Genomic DNA, 19,794 nt, shown 5'->3' on the forward strand with positions numbered 1-19,794 from the left:
GCGGGTTATTGGACTCAGCTGTGTCTGAGATACGCAGAGGAAGGAAGTGAAAGCAGCAGCCCAGCGTGGCATCTACCTTCATTTCACAACATTAAATCCTGGCCACTGTGTGGCTCCATGTTTTCTACTTGTTTTCCTCCAGTGTGGCTCACTCATAACAATGTCATTAGAAATACTTTAGTACAGTTTCTCTTCTTGGAAAACAAGCCAAAAATATAACTAGTTAACTGTATCTTCACTTTTCCTGTATTCTTCCCTGGAGAATCCCACAGACAGAGGAGCCTGGCAGGCTACAGTCCATGAGGTCGCAAAGAGCTGGACACGACTAAGTGATTTTCACGTTCACATTTCTTTCCTGGGCTATCAAATTATAGGTAATAAACATGTCTGAAGGTGGAAAATTCTAGAAGTCAGAGAGTTTAGTCCAATTGTATGTAAAAAATTAGTTTTCAAAGTCTTTTTATAAGTTACTGGACTTTCATAATAGAATGCCATAAAATACTTAACGATAGTTTAAAAATCAATTAGAATTATCATGTAAGAAACAAATAACTGAAACAAGGGACAGCTTATATTTTTTTAAAAGACAGGAAACTTGGCCTCTCTGGCAGAACTGCCTGCTCATAATAAACATGCATGTTGTCCAAGGTTGATGGACATTAAGGTGATGGTACTGTGCTTAGTCACTCAGTCGTGTCCTACTCTTTGCGACCCCCTGGACTGTAGACAACCAGGCTCCTCTGTCCATGGGATTCTCCAGACAAGAATACTGGAGTGGGTTGCCATTTCCTTCTCCAGTGGTGATGGGACAGGAGGAACCAAACTTTATGCAATGATTAAATATGGTAAAGCCTTAACTAGCACAAATAGAAAACATAGTCAAGATTTAAAATTGTTTTTCTTCAATGGTTTTACCAAGGATCTGTAGGACTGAAGCCCAGATCCCAAGGAAGATAATGTTTTGTTGGGTTTGAAAAGCTTGGTTCTATTTGCTTTGCACAAGGCTGAGAATAAGCGTTAACTTTTATAATATCTGAGGAACCACTGTTGAGGTGGGTGGATGAGACAGAGCCACAGCCTCCCTCACCACAGTGAACAAAAGCAGCTGCGTGCAGACAGCACAGTGGTACACGCCCACCTGCATAGGTGAGAAGAAACAGTAACTACTGTCTCCCTGCAAAGCCAGGAAGAGTGATGATGATTTAGCCTGGCTGTTTTCAAAACCACAACAAAACTGAGCAACTACTTGAAGGGATGTGAAAAGATTCCTTTGAAATTGTCATCTCTTATTGCCAGTGGCAGACAGTGGTTAGGGACAGCTGTGTTGATCTTGTTCTCTCTGTCTTGTGACCACTTAGACAACTGTGTAACCCTCCCCATCTCTCCTCTCTTGTCCTGAAAGTTTGTTTGTGCTCACATCCATGTGCTCCTACTATTAGTCTCACTTATGTAAATGATGGATGATTTATTTTGCTATCTTACTTACCAAGTCTGGTTTTATCTTCTCTTTCTGGTAGTGCTTCATCTTGCACGTCCTTTGGGGAGAAAGTACATGCCGGCACACACGGAGAGATTTTAACATTGTCAGATTTTAATAACATTCTTGATTTTACTTCTATAAGTAAGGTTTACAACCATAGACTCATTAATCTAAAACATTAATGATATTAGGAAGAACTGAATGAGTTCTAGAAATGAACACAGTTTGATGATAATTGTACTTAGAGAAACACATAGTAACCCGTGGTATAATCTGTCTTTCAGCTGGTCTTCAGTTTCTATGTAAAATATACAACTGCCATTTGGAAAGGATAATGGGAGCTGAGAAAGAGGTAGAGTTTGTGGAAAACCACCTTAGAAAGATCAGACCTAGAGGGGTCAGTCATAGCCATAATGGAAATAAAGAAAAATATGTACATTATCTATTACCTCATCAGTTAGAATATAGAGTACCACAACACAGAAGAAGAGGCAGCCCACAATGAAGAAAAACCCTCCCAGTTATTTTCAGAATCATGGTTAAATGGCATTTTCCTTGCAGCTCATGCAAATGACCTGGATTAGAGTCTCTGTTAATTTATTCAGAGACAGCATAAGGTAGGGAAAAGAATAGTGGATTTAGAATCTGGGATTCCTCAAAGCCTAACCAACAAGCCTCTGATGCCAAACGAATCAATTCATGTTTAGAACTGCTACTGTTTCCCTTTAAAAGAGCAGATTAGACTATATCTGGCACTGGAGAAGACTCTTGAGACTCCCTTGGACAGCAAGGAGTTCAAACCAGTTAATCCTAAAGGAAATAAAGTCTGAATATTCACTGAAAGGACTGATGCTGAAACTGAAGCTCTGATAGTTTGGCCACCTGATGGCAAAGAGCCAACTCATTGGAAAAGACCCTGATACTGGGAAAGATTGAAGGCAGGAGAAGGGGACAACAGAGGATGAGATGGTTGGATGGCATCATCAACTCAATGGATTTGAGTTTGAGCAAACGCTGGGAGATGGTTAAGGACAGGGAAGCCTGGCATGCTGCAGTCCATGGGGTCACAAAGAGTCAGACATGACTTAGCGAATGAACAATAACAAGATCACATCCTAATTCTCAACGTGGGGCCATACTCTCCAAGTTCCTGCCCCAGAATCTTTACGTAATAAGCAAGACGCAACACTGATGGAAACAGTAATGCAAGTAAACCATAAGAGATCTTCCCCTACCAGCTACCCCCAAAACTGAGATATATTAGTCTAATCAGAGGTCTGCAAACTACGATCCCTGGGGCAAAATAGGCTGGTTGTTTATACACAGTCCATAAGCATCTCTCCAGGGGATAGCACTGCAAAGCATCCCCCTTGCCATCTGTCTGCTCCTCTCCAACACCTTCCTTGGCTGCTGCCCAGGACTGGCACTGGGCTGCATCTAGAAGATGGGGACTTGCTGCTGGTCACTGCCAAGCTTTCCGTAGTGGAATTCTACTCTGAGAGCCGATCACTTCGTGAACTTTCCCAAAACGCCAACATCTCACCCCTCTCCAAGCCCTTACAGTTGAGCCTTCCACCCCCTTACCTTACAAATGGACATGAATTTGAGCAAACTCCAGGAAATGGCAGAGGACAGAGGAACCTGGCATGTTGTAGTCCACGGGGTTGCAAAGAGTTGGACATGACTTAGCGACTGAATGAACCCCCTTACCAACCAGTGGCTCTTTCTTCAGGAGAATGCCTGAACTCAAGTCTATCCCACCATACTGGATGGCCCACCTAGGTAATAATATGTGTGTGTTTGTATGTATTAGGGCAGTAGGGATGGGGGTTGAAATTTTCTCTTGTTATGTAAGTACCCATGTAATATATCCTTGATGTTGCCTCTGGGCCCATAAAACTTAAAATATTTACAGTCTGAACTTTTACAGAAAACTCTGCCAATCTCTGGTCTAGAGGATCTCTTAGATGCCAGCCAGTTGGAAATCTCTAATGTATGAAGTGCAGAGAAGAAAACTAAGGTCACACTTGCCTGGTTTTCTTTACCACTCTTTCGCCTAACTGGTAAAACCTTTTCTTCAGGTGCTTTCTGAAGTCCATGGGCCCCGCTGATACTTTCATTGTCATGAAATGCTTGGATAGCTTCTTGAACAAGAGTGTCAATAGAAAGTACCTGAATAGGAAAGCCTAAAATACAAAAGATTATTTTACGAATAGCTTTTCATTTAGGAAATTGAATCATTGTTCTTCAGTGCTGGCTTCAAACTTAGAAGATTCTGTTTAGGGTCTCCTAGAAATGCTTTTTGGGTCAAGATTTCTTTTTTTTAATACTGTGGTAAAATTCATACGGGGCTTCTCTGGTGGCTCAGTGGTAAAAGAGTCTGCCTGCAGACGCAGCAGACTCAGGAGGTGTGGGTTCGATTTCTGAGTTGGGAAGATCCCCTGGAGAAGGAAATGGCAACCCACTCCAGTAATCTTGCCTGGAAAATCCTATGGACAGAGAAAACTGGCAGGCTACAGTCCATGGGATCGCAAAAGAGTTGGACACAACTTGGCAACTACACAGCAACAAAAATTCACACGATGTAAAATGACCCATTTTAACCATTCTAAAAGATACATTTCAATATTACGGTCATTTACAATGTTGTTCAATCATTACTGATATCTTTTTTCCAGAAATTTTGATCACCCCAAAGGAAACCCTGCATCAATTAAGCAGTCACTTCCTATCTCCTACCCTTGCCCCCAAGAACAAACTGCTTTCTGTCTGGAGATTTGCCTATTCTAGACGTTCTATATCCAAGGAATCAAACAATATGTGGTCTTTTGTATCTGACTTCTTTCACTTACTATGATGTTTTCAAAGTCCATCTATGTTGCAGCACATAAGAGTGACTGAGTAGTATTCCATAGTATGGATATGCCACATTTTGTTAATGACTCATTGGTGATGAACATTTGGGTTGTTTCCACCTTTTCTCTATCATTAATAATGCCGCTATGAATATTCCTGTACAAGGGATTTTTTTTTGGACCACCTGTTTTCTACTCTTTAGAGTATATACCAGTGGTGGGATCGCTGTAGTCATACAGTAATTATTTAACTTATCAAGGAATCACCAACTATTTTCCATAGTGGTTACAGCATTTTAACGTTCAAAAGCAATGTATGAGAGTTCCAACTTCTCTATATCCTCACCAACACATATTTTCCATTTCCTAAAAAATTATACTCATCTTATTGGGTGTGGAGTGGTATCTCATTGGGTTTTGTCAGGCTTTAGACAGGTCTATTTAACATCTCAATAATGACCTACCAGTCTTAATACAGACTGATCTTAGTAAAATTTTTAAATTTTCTAGTAAAACAGTAATCGTTGTTCAGCTGCCCAGTCATGTCCGACTCTTTGCAACCCCATGCATGCAGCACTCCAGGCTTCCCTGTCCTTCACTGTCGACTGGAGCTTGCTCAGACTCATGTCCATTGAGTCGATGATGCCATCTAACCATCTCATCCTCTGTCTTTCTCTTCTTCTCCTGCCTTTAATCTTTCCCAGCATCAGGGTTTTTTCCAAGGAGTCAGCTCTTTGCATCAGGTGGTCAAACTATTGGAGCTTCAGCTTCAGCATCAGTCCTCCCAATGAATATCCAGGACTGATTTCTATTAGGATTGACTGGTTTGATCTCCCTGCAGTCCAAGGGACTCTCAAGAGTCTCTTCCAACACCACAGTTCAAAAGCATCAGTTCTTCTGCGCTCAGTTTTCTTTATAGTCCACCTCTCATATCCATACATGAGTATTGGAAAAACCATAGCATTGACTATACAGACCTCTGTCAGCAAAGTGATATCTCTGCTTTTTAAATATGCTGTCTAGGTTTGTTATAACTTTTCTTTCAAGGAGCAAGTGTCTTTAAATTTTAAGGCTGCAGTCACCATCTGCAGTGATTTTGGAGCCCAAGAAAATAAAGTCTGTCACTGTTTCCATTGTTTCTCCATCTATTTGCCATGAAGTGATGGGACCAGATGCCATAATCTTAGTTTTTTGAGTGTTGAGCTTTAAGCTATGTTTTTCACTCTCCTCTTTCACTTTCATCAAGAGGCTCTTTAGCTCCTCTTTGCTTTCTACCATAAGGGTGGTGTCATCTGCATATCTGAGGTTATTGATATTTCTCCCAGCAATCTTGATTCCAGCTTGTGCTTCATCCAGCCAGCATTTCGCATGATGTACTCTGCATATAAGTTAAATAAGCAGGGTAACAATATATAGCCTTGACATACTCCTTTCCCAATTTGGAACCAGTTCATTGTTCCATGTCTGATTCTAACTGTTGTTTCTGGACCTGCATACAGATTTCTCTGGAAGCAGGTAAGGTGGTCTGGTATTCCCATCTCTTGAAGATTTTTCCACAGTTTGTTGTGATCCACACAGTCAAATGCTTTTGAATAGTCAGTGAAGCAGAAGTAAAGGTTTTTCTGGAATTCTGTTGCTTTTTCTATGATCCAACGGATATTGCCAATTTGATCTCTGGTTCATCTGCCTTTTCTAAATCTAGCTTGAATATCTGGAAGTTCTTGGTTCATGTACTATTGAAGCCTAGCTTGGAAAATTTTGAGCATTACTTTGCTAGCATGTGAAATAAGTGCAATTGTGAGGTAGTTTGAACATTTTTTGGCACTTCCTTTCTTTGGGATTGGAATGAAAATTGACCTTTTCAAGTCCCGTGCCCATTGCTGAGTTTTCCAAATTTGTTGGCATATTCTATTTAATTAGCTTTTCTTTGATAATACTCACTTATTAACAACAGTAATAGGTAAGTAGTATTAAAGAAAAATTATTAAATAGATGGAAATCTGTGATTTCACTTCTAATTGAAAGAACTTCTAGAGAAAAAGCCAAAAGTTCATGAAAGGGAAAGAACTCAATTGATGTGAAGGATGAAAACAGTTACAATTTTAAGTCTATATCTTTTCTATATGTGACAAGTTGTTATTTTCCTATTTCATCTATTGGAAAAGTAAGTAAACTCTATGATGAAAGGTTTAAGATATTATTTCCCTTTATACTATACATCATCATTATATAGCAAGCTCATAGATCCAGGTTTCCTTGGGACAGTTCTGATTCATGACTCTATATTCTTAAAAGTGTCTGCTTTGGACAATAAGTTATGTGATCACTTTATTACAATATTCTTAATGCTAGAACTTCCAAATATATTAGCAGATTTTCATGTATGTTTTCTACAGACAGAGCCATTTGCAGCTATATTCACTGTAAATAGAAATCAATAAAGGAAAAAAAAGAGAAAATAAATTTTACTTTTCTCTAGAGCCTTTAGAGCAGTAGTTTTTCCACTAAAGGTTTTCCCCAACAAGCATCCTTTTATAGCAAATGAAGGTAACTCAGGTACTGTAGATTCAACTTGAGGAGGAAGAGAACTTTCAATTAGTCTGTGAATCACATGGCCCAATATGCAATTGTTGGAGGGTGGTAAGTTTTCAACCATTTCTTCTGGTAAGGCCCATTCTCCAACCATGTTCTGTAAAAATAATAATAAAACAAAACAGAAATATTCTTAAAAGTGGAATTTAAGCATGTAGGAAATTGAAAATAAATACAAATGATAACAAACAAAAGTGAATCAGTACTTTAAATAGTTATATTACATAGATGAATAATAACATAATACTCTTATATTAGTGAAAAATAAGCTTCCCATATAGAAATAAAAAATAAATTCTAAAATACTTAACACTTTATGAAAGTAGACATATTGAGTAGAGACAAATTGTAATGCCAGTTGAGTATTAACACACTTAAATTGATGCTATCAGTAGATAGATAAAAGACAGTAAGAGTTATTGGGCTACTGTATGCAAATACTAAACTATTTTTAAATATTTTGAAGATAGATAAAAGAGAATTTTCATGACCAATGTGTTGTCCTCTAAGTTTCCTATATTCGTCTTCCAGTTTCTTTAAGTTTCTGGCTTCAATGATCAAACAATTAGAGGAAAAGTAAAACAAAGACAAAACAACAACTATACAGTTCACATTCTCTGACTTCTGTGCACTAAAACTAGAAATAAATTTTATTTTTAATAAGTAAAGATTGGCTTTCTGAATGATTCTTAATGAAAAATTAAAACTGTAAATAAACATTTGTAAATGACAGACTGAGAAAAATATTAAAATGATAGATTTATTTTAAAATATGAGATGAAATCAAGCTGTAGTTAGAGGAAAACTCATAGTCATTTAGCTTAAAATGCTTTGATCTAAAATAAAAAGAAGGAAAGTGAACTAAGGTTGAAAATAGGAAAAAAAGAATTTTTTTATATAACTAGAAAAGAACATGGAGGAAGAAACTCATGATAATGGGGATTGATAAATTAGAGAGCAATACTATTAAGATATTTTTATTGATATAATTCTAGAACTTATTCATATTGATCATAATGAAATTGCAACCAGTTATGCACAAGGGTGAAATATAGCAAGTAACAATTTTTTTTAACATAGGAAGGGCAGTGACAACAGATTTTAAGGAGACTTAAAAATCCTTAAGAAAATATTATATACAACTCTACTATGACAAATTTGAATTTATTAACAAATGGTAAAATGATATTTTAAGAAAGTACAAATAATTAAAATTAATTTAAAAGGAATATTTGTAAATATGAAAGGCATGAAAGAAAGAAAAACATTACTGAAGAACTGTGTCTGGGAAACTTGATGATACTACTAACAGAAAAAGAAAAAGAAAAATTTTCATTTCTCAAACAGATATTTAAATGTTATTTAAAGTCTTCTGAAATATGGAAGAAGATAGCTTTCCAGTTTGCTTGGCGAGACTAATGTAACACTGATACTAAAAAGGTGTCAAAGATCATTGACAAAAACAGCATCCAAAAAAGAAAATAACAAACCAAACTCATTTGGAAATATACTGCAAGAATCATGCATAAAATACTGACAACAATCAGCCTATATTAAGACAAAACAACTATATTAATTGACATTTACTACACATTCAGTATATCCCATATACTGCTGTTTTCATGAATTATTTCTAATGATTCTCATACAACTCTTCAGTTCAGTTCAGTTCAGTTCAGTTGCTCAGTCGTATCCGAATCTGCGACCCCATGAATCGCAGCACGCCAGGCCTCCCTGTCCATCACCAACTCCCAGAGTTCATTCAGACTCACGTCCATCGAGTCAGTGATGCCATCCATCCATCTCATCCTCTGTCGTCCCCTTCTCCTCCTGCCCTCAATCCCTCCCAACATCAAAGTCTTTTCCAATAGGTCAACTCTTTGCATGAGGTGGCCAAAGTACTGGAGTTTCAGTTTTAGCATCATTCCTTCCAAAGAAATCCCAGGGCTGATCTCCTTCAGAATGGACTGGTGGGATCTCCTTGCAGTCCAAGGGACTCTCAAGAGTCTTCTCCAACACCACAGTTCAAAAGCATCAATTCTTCGGTGCTCAGCCTTCTTCACAGTCCAACTCTCACATCTATACATGACCACTGGAAAAATCATAGCCTAGATGGACCTTAGTCGGCAAAGTAATGTCTCTGCTTTTGAATATGCTATCTAGGTTGGTCATAACTTTTCTTCCAAGGAGTAAGTGTCTTTTAATCTCATGGCTGCAGTCACCATCTGCAGTGATTTTGGAGCCCCCAAAATAAAAGTCTGACACTGTTTCCACTGTTTCCCCATCTATTTCCCATGAAGTGATGGGACCAGATGCCATGATCTTCATATTCTGAATGTTGAACTTTAAGCCAACTTTTTCACTCTCCTCTTTCACTTTCATCAAGAGGCTTTTGAGTTCCTCTTCACTTTCTGCCATAAGGGTGGTATTATCTGCATATCTGAGATGATTGATATTTCTCCCAGCAATCTTGATTCCAGCTTGTGTTTCTTCCAGTCCAGCGTTTCTCATGATGTACTCTGCATAGAAGTTAGATAAGCAGGGTGACAATATACAGCCTTGACGTACTCCTTTTCCTATTTGGAACCAGCCTGTTGTCCCATGTCCAGTTCTAACTGTTGCTTCCTGACCTGCAGACAGATTTCTCAAGAGGCAGGTCAGATGGTCTGGTATTCCCATCTCTCTCAGAATCTTCCACAGTTTATTGTGATCCACACAGTCAAAGACTTTGGCATAGTCAGTAAAGCAGAAATAGATGTTTTTCTGGAACTCTCTTGCTCTTTCCACATAAGTATAATTATCTTGCCAATTTTGCAGAAGAAAACCCTGAGAATTATAGAAACTAAGTTATATTTTTCTATGTGTGTGTGTGCTCAAATACTCAGTCATGTCTGACTCTGTGATCCCATGGACTGTAGCCCACCAGGATCCTTGTCCATGAGATTTTTCTAGGCAAGAATATTGCAGTGGGTTGCCATTCCCTTCTTCAGGGGATTTTCCTGACTCAGGGATCAAACCTGAGTCTCATGTCTCCTGCATTAGCAGGCATATTCTTTACCTATAGTGCCACCTGGGAAGTTCATAGTCACAATAAATGGTAATGGCAGAGCTTAGTAAGGACTCAGGCAGACAGACTGCAGAACATGTGCTCAAAACCTTTATATTACATGACTGAATACGAGTTCCTTCATGAATATAATGAAGGTTAAAAATGAGAAAACCTATCATATATCACATTAATAGGTTAAAATACAAGCATACGATCATTTTGACCAAGAAGCATCTGATCAATTCAAAATTCATTTCTGATGAGAAAAAAAATTAAACAAATTTCTTAGTATGCTACAAACTGAGTATGACTGGCCTAACATTTTTTTTACATATCTTACCAATATGTAATGGTGAGCCAAAGTGAACAACACATTTTTCTTTTTTTTTTTACTTTATTTTACTTTACAATTCTTGAAGTTCTAGCCAATGCAAATAAGATAAAGAAAGAAGTAGAAAATTTAACATATCTACGAAGCAGATTCACAGACACAGAGAACAGACTTGACGTTGGCAAAGGGGAGGCAAGAGAGGGAGGGAAGGATTGGCAGTTTAGGGTTAGCAGATTTAGCAGATATAAACTAGTATATACAGGATGGATAACTAATAAGGTCCTGTTGTATAGCACAGGAAACTCTAATCAATAGCCTGTGATAAAGCATAATGGAAAAGAATACGAAAAAGAATGCACATATATTTATAACTGAATCATTTTGCTGGACAGCAGAAGTTAATACACCATTGTAAACCAACAATTGTAAATCAATATTGTAAATCAAGCAAATTTCTAAAAAAAAATAGAAAAAGTAGTAGTGCTCCTAGAATTAGCAGTTGAGTTCCTGGTGCAGAGGTAGCTGCTGCAACCTGAATTTCCAGTGCTCTGTGCTGGTGACCGTCTTCTCATCAGATCTGGCTGTGATGGTTCTGGTAATTTTCCTTGGAAGTTTAACCTTGAGCATAGTTCTTGAATTGAACCTACTGAGTCACTGAACTACCTAACATATTTTGGATATTTTTTCTGCTTACTTAGCATAAGTCAACTTTTTAAATTGCATTTAGAAACTTTGACAAAAATCACTGGAATTGATGAGAAAAATATAACCTAAGCATAGTCTTGCATTTCTACTGACGAGTGTAAGAAAAATGACTTGAATAAAGGGAAGTTCAAAAAAGTCCAAAATTATAAGCCACTTAATTCTTCTCCAAAGTAATCTGATTTAATGTAATGAAACAAAAGTGTTAGTGCTATTTATTTATTTTTCCTTCAAGATATCACAAATGGTTCTAAAGTTGAAGCATAAACAGAACTGTACAGATAAAAATATGTACTTAAAAAGGAAAGACATACAGGTTTGTTGCCTAACCAGAGATATTAAAGCACTTATTAATAACTTATGAGGACTTCCTAGGGGGTGCAGTGGTAAAGAATCCACTTGCTAATGCAAGAGATGAAAGAGATGTGGTTCAATCCTTGGTTTGGGAAGATCCCCTGGAGGAGGCATGGCAACCCACTCCAGTATTCTTGCTTGGGAAACTCCATGGACAGAGAAGCCTCATGGGCTATAGTCCATGTGGTTATAAACAGTCGAACATGACTGAATGAGCACTCAGTGCTTTATACTCTTGTCAATTCCTTCATCTTTGTATGATAATGATATCTATTTCACAGGGTTGTTATAAAGGTTGAGTGAAAGACTTGTGTGACCACTGATTTTGAATGCTTAACTATTAGCAGAAGTTCTCTTGTTGCTGCTGGAAGCACACATGGTAATACCCTTAAGGGAGACAGCAGCCACATTTTTGCCCATCAAGAAGTGCACTGTAATCAGAAAGGCATGCGTCCTCACAAGGGGTCAGAATAAAGCCCTCTTCCCTCACTGGTTAGTTGTAGAATGTGGTCAGACACAATGGGATAGAATGTTGACCACAAAGAGAACTGAAGGCTTAGGTCAGGCAGAGGACCAGTGGAGATGGACAGATTGAGTATTTGGTAGAACATATTTTACAGCATCACCTTAAAAATACAGTTGTGAAATCCCTAATAAGACTAAAGATAAAGGGTAAGTAAAGGGAGATGTGTCAGGTTGGATTAAGAACATGATGAGGGAAAAGGAAAACTGAAAAAATAGAGAAATTAGGCCGGAATAAAGATAACTAGTTTAAGGACAATGGCAATGAGCTAAAGAGACTTTGTTTCTGAAGGCTCTTTTTTTCACTCTCAATTCCCAGAACCATGCTGGAACCTAATAGGCATTCAATATTTATTGAATGAACGAGTGAATCAATCAAATATAGGCTCAATATATGTGAACTAAATAAATGAGTGAATACGTGGACATTGCCTCTTATTAATTTTGATTAAGTACAAGGATGACTTAGTTCTCCAAATAAAATAGACACAAGCCAACCTAAAATCTAGGATAAGATCAGCAAGAATCACCCTCACAGATGGAAGTTAACAAGAATCCACAATGTATGAAACTAGCTAACCCTGGAAGCAGGTCTTGAAGTAACAGCTTGGAGTATGCTTTTCAAAGAGCTTCTCCATTAAACCAAGGCATCCTTTTTCATGGCAGCAGGAAGCATCTCAGTTAAAATGTACTAAATTATAAAGAATTTATAAAATGGGACTTTGTAAGAAGTTCTGCCAGAGATTTTTACAGGGTGCTGAGGGGGTAAGGAGCAGCCTGACTGAATGAAGAGGTAAGGTCTGTTCTATGCCAAGCTATTATGATCCGGTTAGTTTCATTTTCCTAACTGGATATTTGTCTTGGGTCTCACGGATTACATTGACCCAGGGTATTCCACATGACTGGCAGATATTCTAGTTCTGTTTGTGGCAATTAACTTCCAAGCCTTTCATCTGAGTCCTGGCCTGCCTAGCTACCAATCTGCTGGCTTCATCTCCATTCTCTAGTCTGGTTCTTACCCAATCTCAGCTTTGATCATTGGCCTACTCAAAGGACTTGGCTTGGTCCCACCTTTGTCTCTTCCTGTTTCTGACTACTTCAGGTAAATTATCTTGACCACCTTTGTTCCAGCTCTGAGAATTCAATGAGCCCTGGAGCTAGTTCTCATGGCTGACCTTCTGTTCAGGTCTGTCCTGTCTCCTACCAGAGGGAATCAAATATCACAGATGCACATCTATTATTATGGCAACATGGAAAGTCTAGGAGCTGCATTCCGGTTACTATGCTTGGAGGATTTGGCACTCAGGAAGACATCAAATTCCACAGGGAAGTACTAAGGTATCAGCTCGTAGCTTTTTTGAGCCTCTGTCCTTTGCCTTGCTTTCCCAGACTTTCTCCTCCAACCACCCCCAAACCCTGAGGGAATCTAGAGGAACTGCTTATGTTTGTAATTCAGACTTTAAAGTTCCTTATAACCACCCCTGGTTCTCAGAAGAAGAAAGGGTGGTTGGGTATTCTGCCAGATGGGAAATTCAGCTTATGTAAACTGGCAACCCTATAGGGCTTGACTACTGTGTGGGACCTGTTTGAGAGGCAGGTTCTTATCAAAAATGGGAAAGATTGATGGAAAAATGGATGCTATGCTCTTTTGCCTCTAACAAGGAGGAAGGAAAGAGGTCCAGTTAGGTGATGGGCAGCTCAATCCTGACCTCTCTTCCAAGAGCTGTCATGGAACAAGCTCTGTATCAACACCCAGTTCCAAGAAGAACTCAGAACAACCTGAAAAGATGAGCTGGCTGAGTGAGACTGGAAGCCTTTCTAAGGTCACCTGACCTGCAGTCAGGTCAGAGTCTGGTCAGATGTCTGGCTACGCCTTCCTGCCAGACAGACTGGCCCTTGACTTCCAGATGAGGCAGGGGCATGGTGCTGGGCAGCTCTCACTGACTGACGTTGGCATGGTAGGTGCACCTCTAGGGAGAAGGTATGCCACCACATCCCTCTAAGCTAGATTGTTCAGTCTGGACCACATCTTATCTGTGGCCAGGAAGTGCAAGTGTCGCCCATGGTAACAAAGGAAAAGCAGATGTTATCATAGCTTCACCTGCTCTGCTCAGCTGAAGACTGTTCAGGCTAGAAGCAGCACTGTGAATAGCCAGTGCCTTTCTATCAGTTGATCTCATGGTTAATTCTGGCTCATTAGGATATATGAAGAACTGGTTCTGATCCTATAATGGCTTTCACTCAGAAGCCTGCTCACTTCTGTCCCAGAGGCAGTCTTCCCCAGTCTTCTCCGATATTATACTATGGAAACAGACATGTTAACTTCTAGCCTGTCACAAAAGAAGACCAGGACAACAACATCCATGTACCTTGTGGTTATTTTTGGAGGAAAATTCAGACAAGATCAAGCGCATTTAGGGTGATATGGCTGTAGATGGGAGGGAAGGAGGAAAATTCAAATTGGCTATGGTCAGTCACCAACAAAGTGACAAAGCCTACAAGCCCACATGACACCTCCCTATGCAATCCAATAACTCTACCTTCTGACAAGTTTAGAAATTCAGCAAGCTCAGCAGTTGTGAGTCACAGCAGGCTTCTTTTTCCAAAACTCTGAGCTACCAATTACTTGTAAGTCATGCAGCTGGAATCACTGGGCCGATACTTTGTCTTCAGATTTGATTACCAGGGGGTAACTGAGATGAAGCCACTTTAAGAGATCCCCTGTTCCAAACACATTTCAGTTTTATTGAAACCCAAGGACAAATCAGATGCAAACAGCAGGCAGGAGATTCTGCTTAGCAGTCTGACTCCACATACGCAAAGTCACCCACTGAGATCATGGAAAGAACACCTTATTTGCCCCGAAATGACAGGCTCCCACTACTGGTTCATTCTGTGTCCTGGCAAGCCACATGGCCCTCCAAGGCATTGAATGTGACACCCTGGAAGTTGCAGCAGCTGTGTAGCCAGCCTAGCACTTTTCAAAGCTCAGTTGCCTGAGTCTAAAACAAAATAAAAATAAAGCTACTTCGTTTCTCCTGAAGTCCAAGCGCCCTTGGGGTGGCATTACAATGGACTTTATATCAGATCTCTCCTTGTGCCACAGACAATTCTGGTGGTGGTGACTATCCTCATGAAAACAGCAATCTTCATTCCTTAGATGCTCAAACTATGCTCTGTTCATCATCAGGGAGGTGCCAGTCTCCCTCCAGATCGCTATTTTACTAATATCTATGGTCTTGCAGACCATAGAAAGAACTTTTCCAGAGGCCTCTACATTGGAATTCACCCATCTGTTGCCATTGACCAGCCAGGGACAGTCAGACAGGCTTGGTTAGAATTTCTCAAATGTCACAAGCATGGAGACACTATGACTTGCTCTAATCTTGTCACTGCAAAATTCACACGGTTTTTCCAAACAGCATACCTTCTCTCATAATAATGCCCACAGTCACTCTGTTTTCTTGTTTCACTACTAAACGCTGATATCTCAAAGAGGTGTGAAAGTGAAAGTGCTAGTCGCTTAGGTGTGTCTGACTATTTGCGACTCCATGGACTGTAGCCTGCCAGGCTCTTCTGTCCATGGGATTTCCCAGGCATGAAAACTAGAGTGGGTTGCCGTTCCCTTCTCCAGGGAATCTTCCTGACCCAGATCAATCTCAGGTCTTCTGCACTGTAAGCAGATTCTTTACCATCTGAGCCACCAAAGAGGTATACAATGCTCCAAAATAGCTTAGGAATGGCATTGACAAATGTATGAAAGACTACTGTAGGGTCAGTGTACTCAATGATATGGCTGACAGACTCTGGTACTGGATAGGAGTGGTAGAGTAGGGCATCATTTGGATGGAAGTTTCTCTATTCCTCAGCCCAACACATCTGCCCAACACCAAAAGTCAAAGACTTTCTTGGATCCATTAAGGTTTTTTGAGGTTACTAACCCCATGAAATTAAAAGATGCTTACTCCTTGGAAGAAAAGTTTTGACCAACCTAGATAGCATATTCAAAAACAGAGACATTATTTTGCCGACTAAGGTCCGTCTAGGCTATGGTTTTTCCAGTAGTCATGTATGGATGTGAGAGCTGGACTGTGAAGAAGGCTGAGGACCCAAGAATTGATGCTTTTGAACTGTGGTGTTGGAGAAGACTCTTGAGAGTTCCTTGGACTGCAAGGAGATCCAACCAATCCATTCTGAAGGAGATCAGCCCTGGGATTTCTTTGGAAGGAATGATGCTAAAACTGAAACTCCAGTACTTTGGCCACCTCATGCGAAGAGTTGACCTATTGGAAAAGACTCTGATGCTGGGAGGGATTGAGGGCAGGAGGAGAAGGGGACGACAGAGGATGAGATGGCTGGATGGCATCACGGACTCGATGGACTTGAGTCTGAGTGAACTCCGGGAGTTGGTGATGAACAGGGAGGCCTGGCATGCTGCGATTCATGGGGTCACAAAGAGTCGGACACAGCTGAGTGACTGAACTGAACTGAACTGAACCTCACTGTGTTCTTGCCATATTTATCTACCAGATCCCTAGAGCTATCTCTAAAATATTTGGTGGGAAGTCTGAGCAGTTGATTGAAGAGAAGTTGGACTTGTGGTACAGAAGCTGGATCCTATAGTTGTCAGAGTAACAAAGGATGAACAAGAAAATCAGGAAGCCTAGGGAAGATTTTCACCACCTTGTCTTGGCTGGTTCTAGATGAGGAGCCAGCGGCAGAATTAGATTCTCTCTATTCTATGCGATCCAGAGCAAAAAACAATGAATGGTGAACTTCATATCAGTCACCCAGGGCTCTTCTTTCTGGTTATATCCTTCTTACTCCTTTTTCCATTTTACTTCTATCTAGGTACCAATTCTTTAATTTTGCAAATCATTTCTCCATTCTGGTCTAATGTCTTGATCTTGTTACCTGAATTCAACTGCTCTTACCATGGTTTTCCAATGAACTTAGTTTGTTTTCAGTTCTAGTAATTTGAAGCTAAATACTCTACCAGTAGTAGCTTAGACATTAAAGCATCTGCCTACAATGCAGGAGACCCGGGTTCGATCCCTAGGTTGGGAAGATGCCCTGGAGGAGGAAATGGCAACCCACTCCAGTATTCTTGCCTGGAAAATCCCACGGACTGAGGAGCCTGGTAGGCTACAGTTCATGGGGTCGCAAAGAGTCGGACACGACTGAGTGACTTCACTTTCTTTTCACTCTACCAGTGACCCAAGCTTCCCTTCCATTACATAAGACACATACCCCACAGGCACAGTGCCAGACTTCTGGCCAAGCCTACTCCAGTCATCTGAAGTTCTTAGCCCAAAATAGTCAGAACGCATTCTTGGGGCTAAGCCATCAATAGGTATACTTTTGAAAACTAATAAAATGATGTTTTGCTTTGTGAGTATCGGTACACTTGATCGCCATTAATGAGTATTCTAGGGCAAAATGGTGATTCTACCAGGACACAGCTACATGATGATGCCTAGCCTCGAAAGCCTTACCATTTGAGGAGAAATTTAGGGAGTTGGGCTTTCTTGATAGCTAAGTTGGTAAACAATGTTCCTGCAAAGCAGGAGACCCAGGTTTGATTCCTGGGTCAGGAAGATCCACCGGAGAAGGGAAAGGCTACCCACTCCAGTATTCTGGCCTGGAGAATTCCACGGACTGTACAGTATATGGGGTTGCAAGGAATCAGACATGACTGAGCAACTTACACTTCACTTAGGGAGCTGGGGGCAAAAATCTAAGCAAAGACAGAAGAACATTACAGCTATGAAATGCATATGGCAAACATGAGGACATTCTGTTCAGTACCAAGCTTCCTTCTTGGCTCCTACTTTAGAGGCTGATCATGATTCTGGTTATCTATTTTGGGAAATGTTTATATTTTAGCAGGTTCCTCTGATGCATCCATCCTTGTCTTCAGCACACATGATAATATGGGGCATCAGGTACAATGGCTGGCAGAATTGTCAAAGTGTAATGCCCCAGCAGAAAATCTCCACTCCCATCATATAAGCAACTACTTACTCTACCTACTTAACAGTCACATATATTCTTGCATGTTTGAAACTAAAAGATAAAACCAACATAAATTCATAGTCAGAAGGTAAGTCATTCAGTTAAGATTTCTTTCCCGGAAAGGCAAAGAAGAGGCCATGAAACAATTTCATTTGAAACCAGGGATTCCTTACTTGACTAGTAAATCTGAGCTTTGAGACATTTTATAAGTGTCTTGAATAAACACATATGTAATGGACTGAATTCTGTCTCTCCAAAATTCATATGTTGTGTCTCTCCACTGTAATGGTATTTGGAGGTGGGGCCTTTGGGTGGCAGTTAGGTTTAGATGAGATTAAAGAGGAGAGTGAAATGGTTGGCTTAAAGCTCAACATTCAGAAAACTAAGATCATGGCATCTGGTCCCATCACTTCATGGGAAATAGATGGGGAAACAGTGGAAACAGTGTCAGACTTTATTTTTGGGGGCTCCAAAATTACTGCAGATGGTGATTGCAGCCATGAAATTAAAAGACGCTTACTCCTTGGAAGGAAAGTTATGACCAACCTAGGGAGCATGTTAAAAACCAGAGACATTACTCTGCCAACAAAGGTCCATCTAGTCAAGGCTATGGTTTTTCCCATGGTCATGTACGGTTGTGAGAGTTGGACTGTAAAGAAAGCTGAGTGCTGAAAATTGATGCTTTTGAAGTGTGGTGTTGGAGAAGACTCTTGAGAGTTCCTTGGACTGCAAGGAGATCCAACCAGTCCATCCTAAAGGAGACCAGTCCTGGGTGTTCATTGAAAGGACTGATGCTGAAGCTGAAACTCCAATACTTTGGCCGCCTCATGTGAAGAGTTGACTCATTGGAAAAGACCCTGATGCTGGGAGGGATTGGGGGCAGGAGGAAAAGGGGACGACAGAGTATGAGATGGCTGGATGGCATCACCGACTTGATGGACATGAGTTTGAGTGAACTCCGGGAGTTGGTGATGAACAGGAGTTGGCATGCTGCGATTCATGGGGTCGCAAAGAGTTGGACATGACTAAGTGACTGAACTGAACTGATAAGGGTGGAGGCTCTGTGACGGAATTGGGATCCTTTTAAGAAGAAGAAGAAGAAGAAGAGAGATCAAAGTTCTCTTTCTGCCTCCTTTATGTGAGAAGATGACAAGAAGGTGGCTGTCAGAAATTCAGAAAGAGAGCTCTCACTGGGAAATCAAATCAGCTGGGACTTTGGTCTTGGATTTCCCAGAACTATGAGAAATAAATCCCTATTGTTGAATCCACCAAGCCTACAGTATTTTCTTTTGGTAGCCTGAGCTAATACAATGGATATCTTTAAACACACACACTCAAACAACACAGCAACCACAATTAAAAAAAAAAAAAAAGATCTCTTCACATGACCTTAAGACTCATCTACTAAAATCGATCACTTTGCTTCAGTCAGTTATCCAGCAACACTTCCTGAGTAACACAGGCTTCAAACTGATATTCAGCCCACAGAGAACAAATTCACTCAGGCGGTTTCTACTCTTTGCGACCCCATGGACTATACAGTTCATGGAATTCTCCAGGCCAGAATACTGGAGTGAGTAGCCTTTCCCTTCTCCAGGGGATCTTCCCAACCGAGGGATTGAATCCAGGTTTCCCACATTGCAGGTGGATTCTTTACCAGCTGAGTCACAAGGGAAGCCCAAGAGTACTGGAGTGGGTAGCCTATCCCTTTCCCAGTGGATCTTCCTAATCCAGGAATTGAACTGGGCTCTTCTGTATTGCAGGAGGATTCTCTACCAACTGAGCTATCAGGGAAGCCTGATCAGACACTAAACCATAAAAATTTGGGTTGTTCACTGGGAAGTCAGAGAGCCACAGAAGAGCTAGGCTGGAGAGTCCACTGTCAAATGTCAAA

General features: G+C 40.2%; 1 protein-coding gene across 12 annotated transcripts in view; it reads right to left on the reverse strand.

Annotated features, from left to right (window-relative positions):
* SPEF2 (sperm flagellar 2) overlaps nt 1-19,794 on the reverse strand; it is a 201,707-nt gene that overhangs the window by 128,041 nt on the left and 53,872 nt on the right. For all 12 annotated transcript variants that reach the window (XR_003591923.3, XR_009596799.1, XR_009596798.1 and 9 more), the window contains 3 exons: nt 6,805-7,024; nt 3,512-3,666; nt 1,487-1,535 (listed from right to left, as the gene is read on the reverse strand). Coding sequence is in view for 7 of the 12 variants with exons in the window: in XM_027980125.3 (XP_027835926.2) it covers nt 1,487-1,535; nt 3,512-3,666; nt 6,805-7,024 (424 nt within the window). In the remaining 5 variants the exon portion in view is untranslated. The remainder of the gene's footprint in view (nt 1-1,486; nt 1,536-3,511; nt 3,667-6,804; nt 7,025-19,794) is intronic.

The sequence above is a fragment of the Ovis aries genome, chromosome 16 (assembly GCF_016772045.2).
Source record: "Ovis aries strain OAR_USU_Benz2616 breed Rambouillet chromosome 16, ARS-UI_Ramb_v3.0, whole genome shotgun sequence".
In the NCBI taxonomy this organism is placed as follows: Eukaryota; Metazoa; Chordata; class Mammalia; order Artiodactyla; family Bovidae; genus Ovis; species Ovis aries.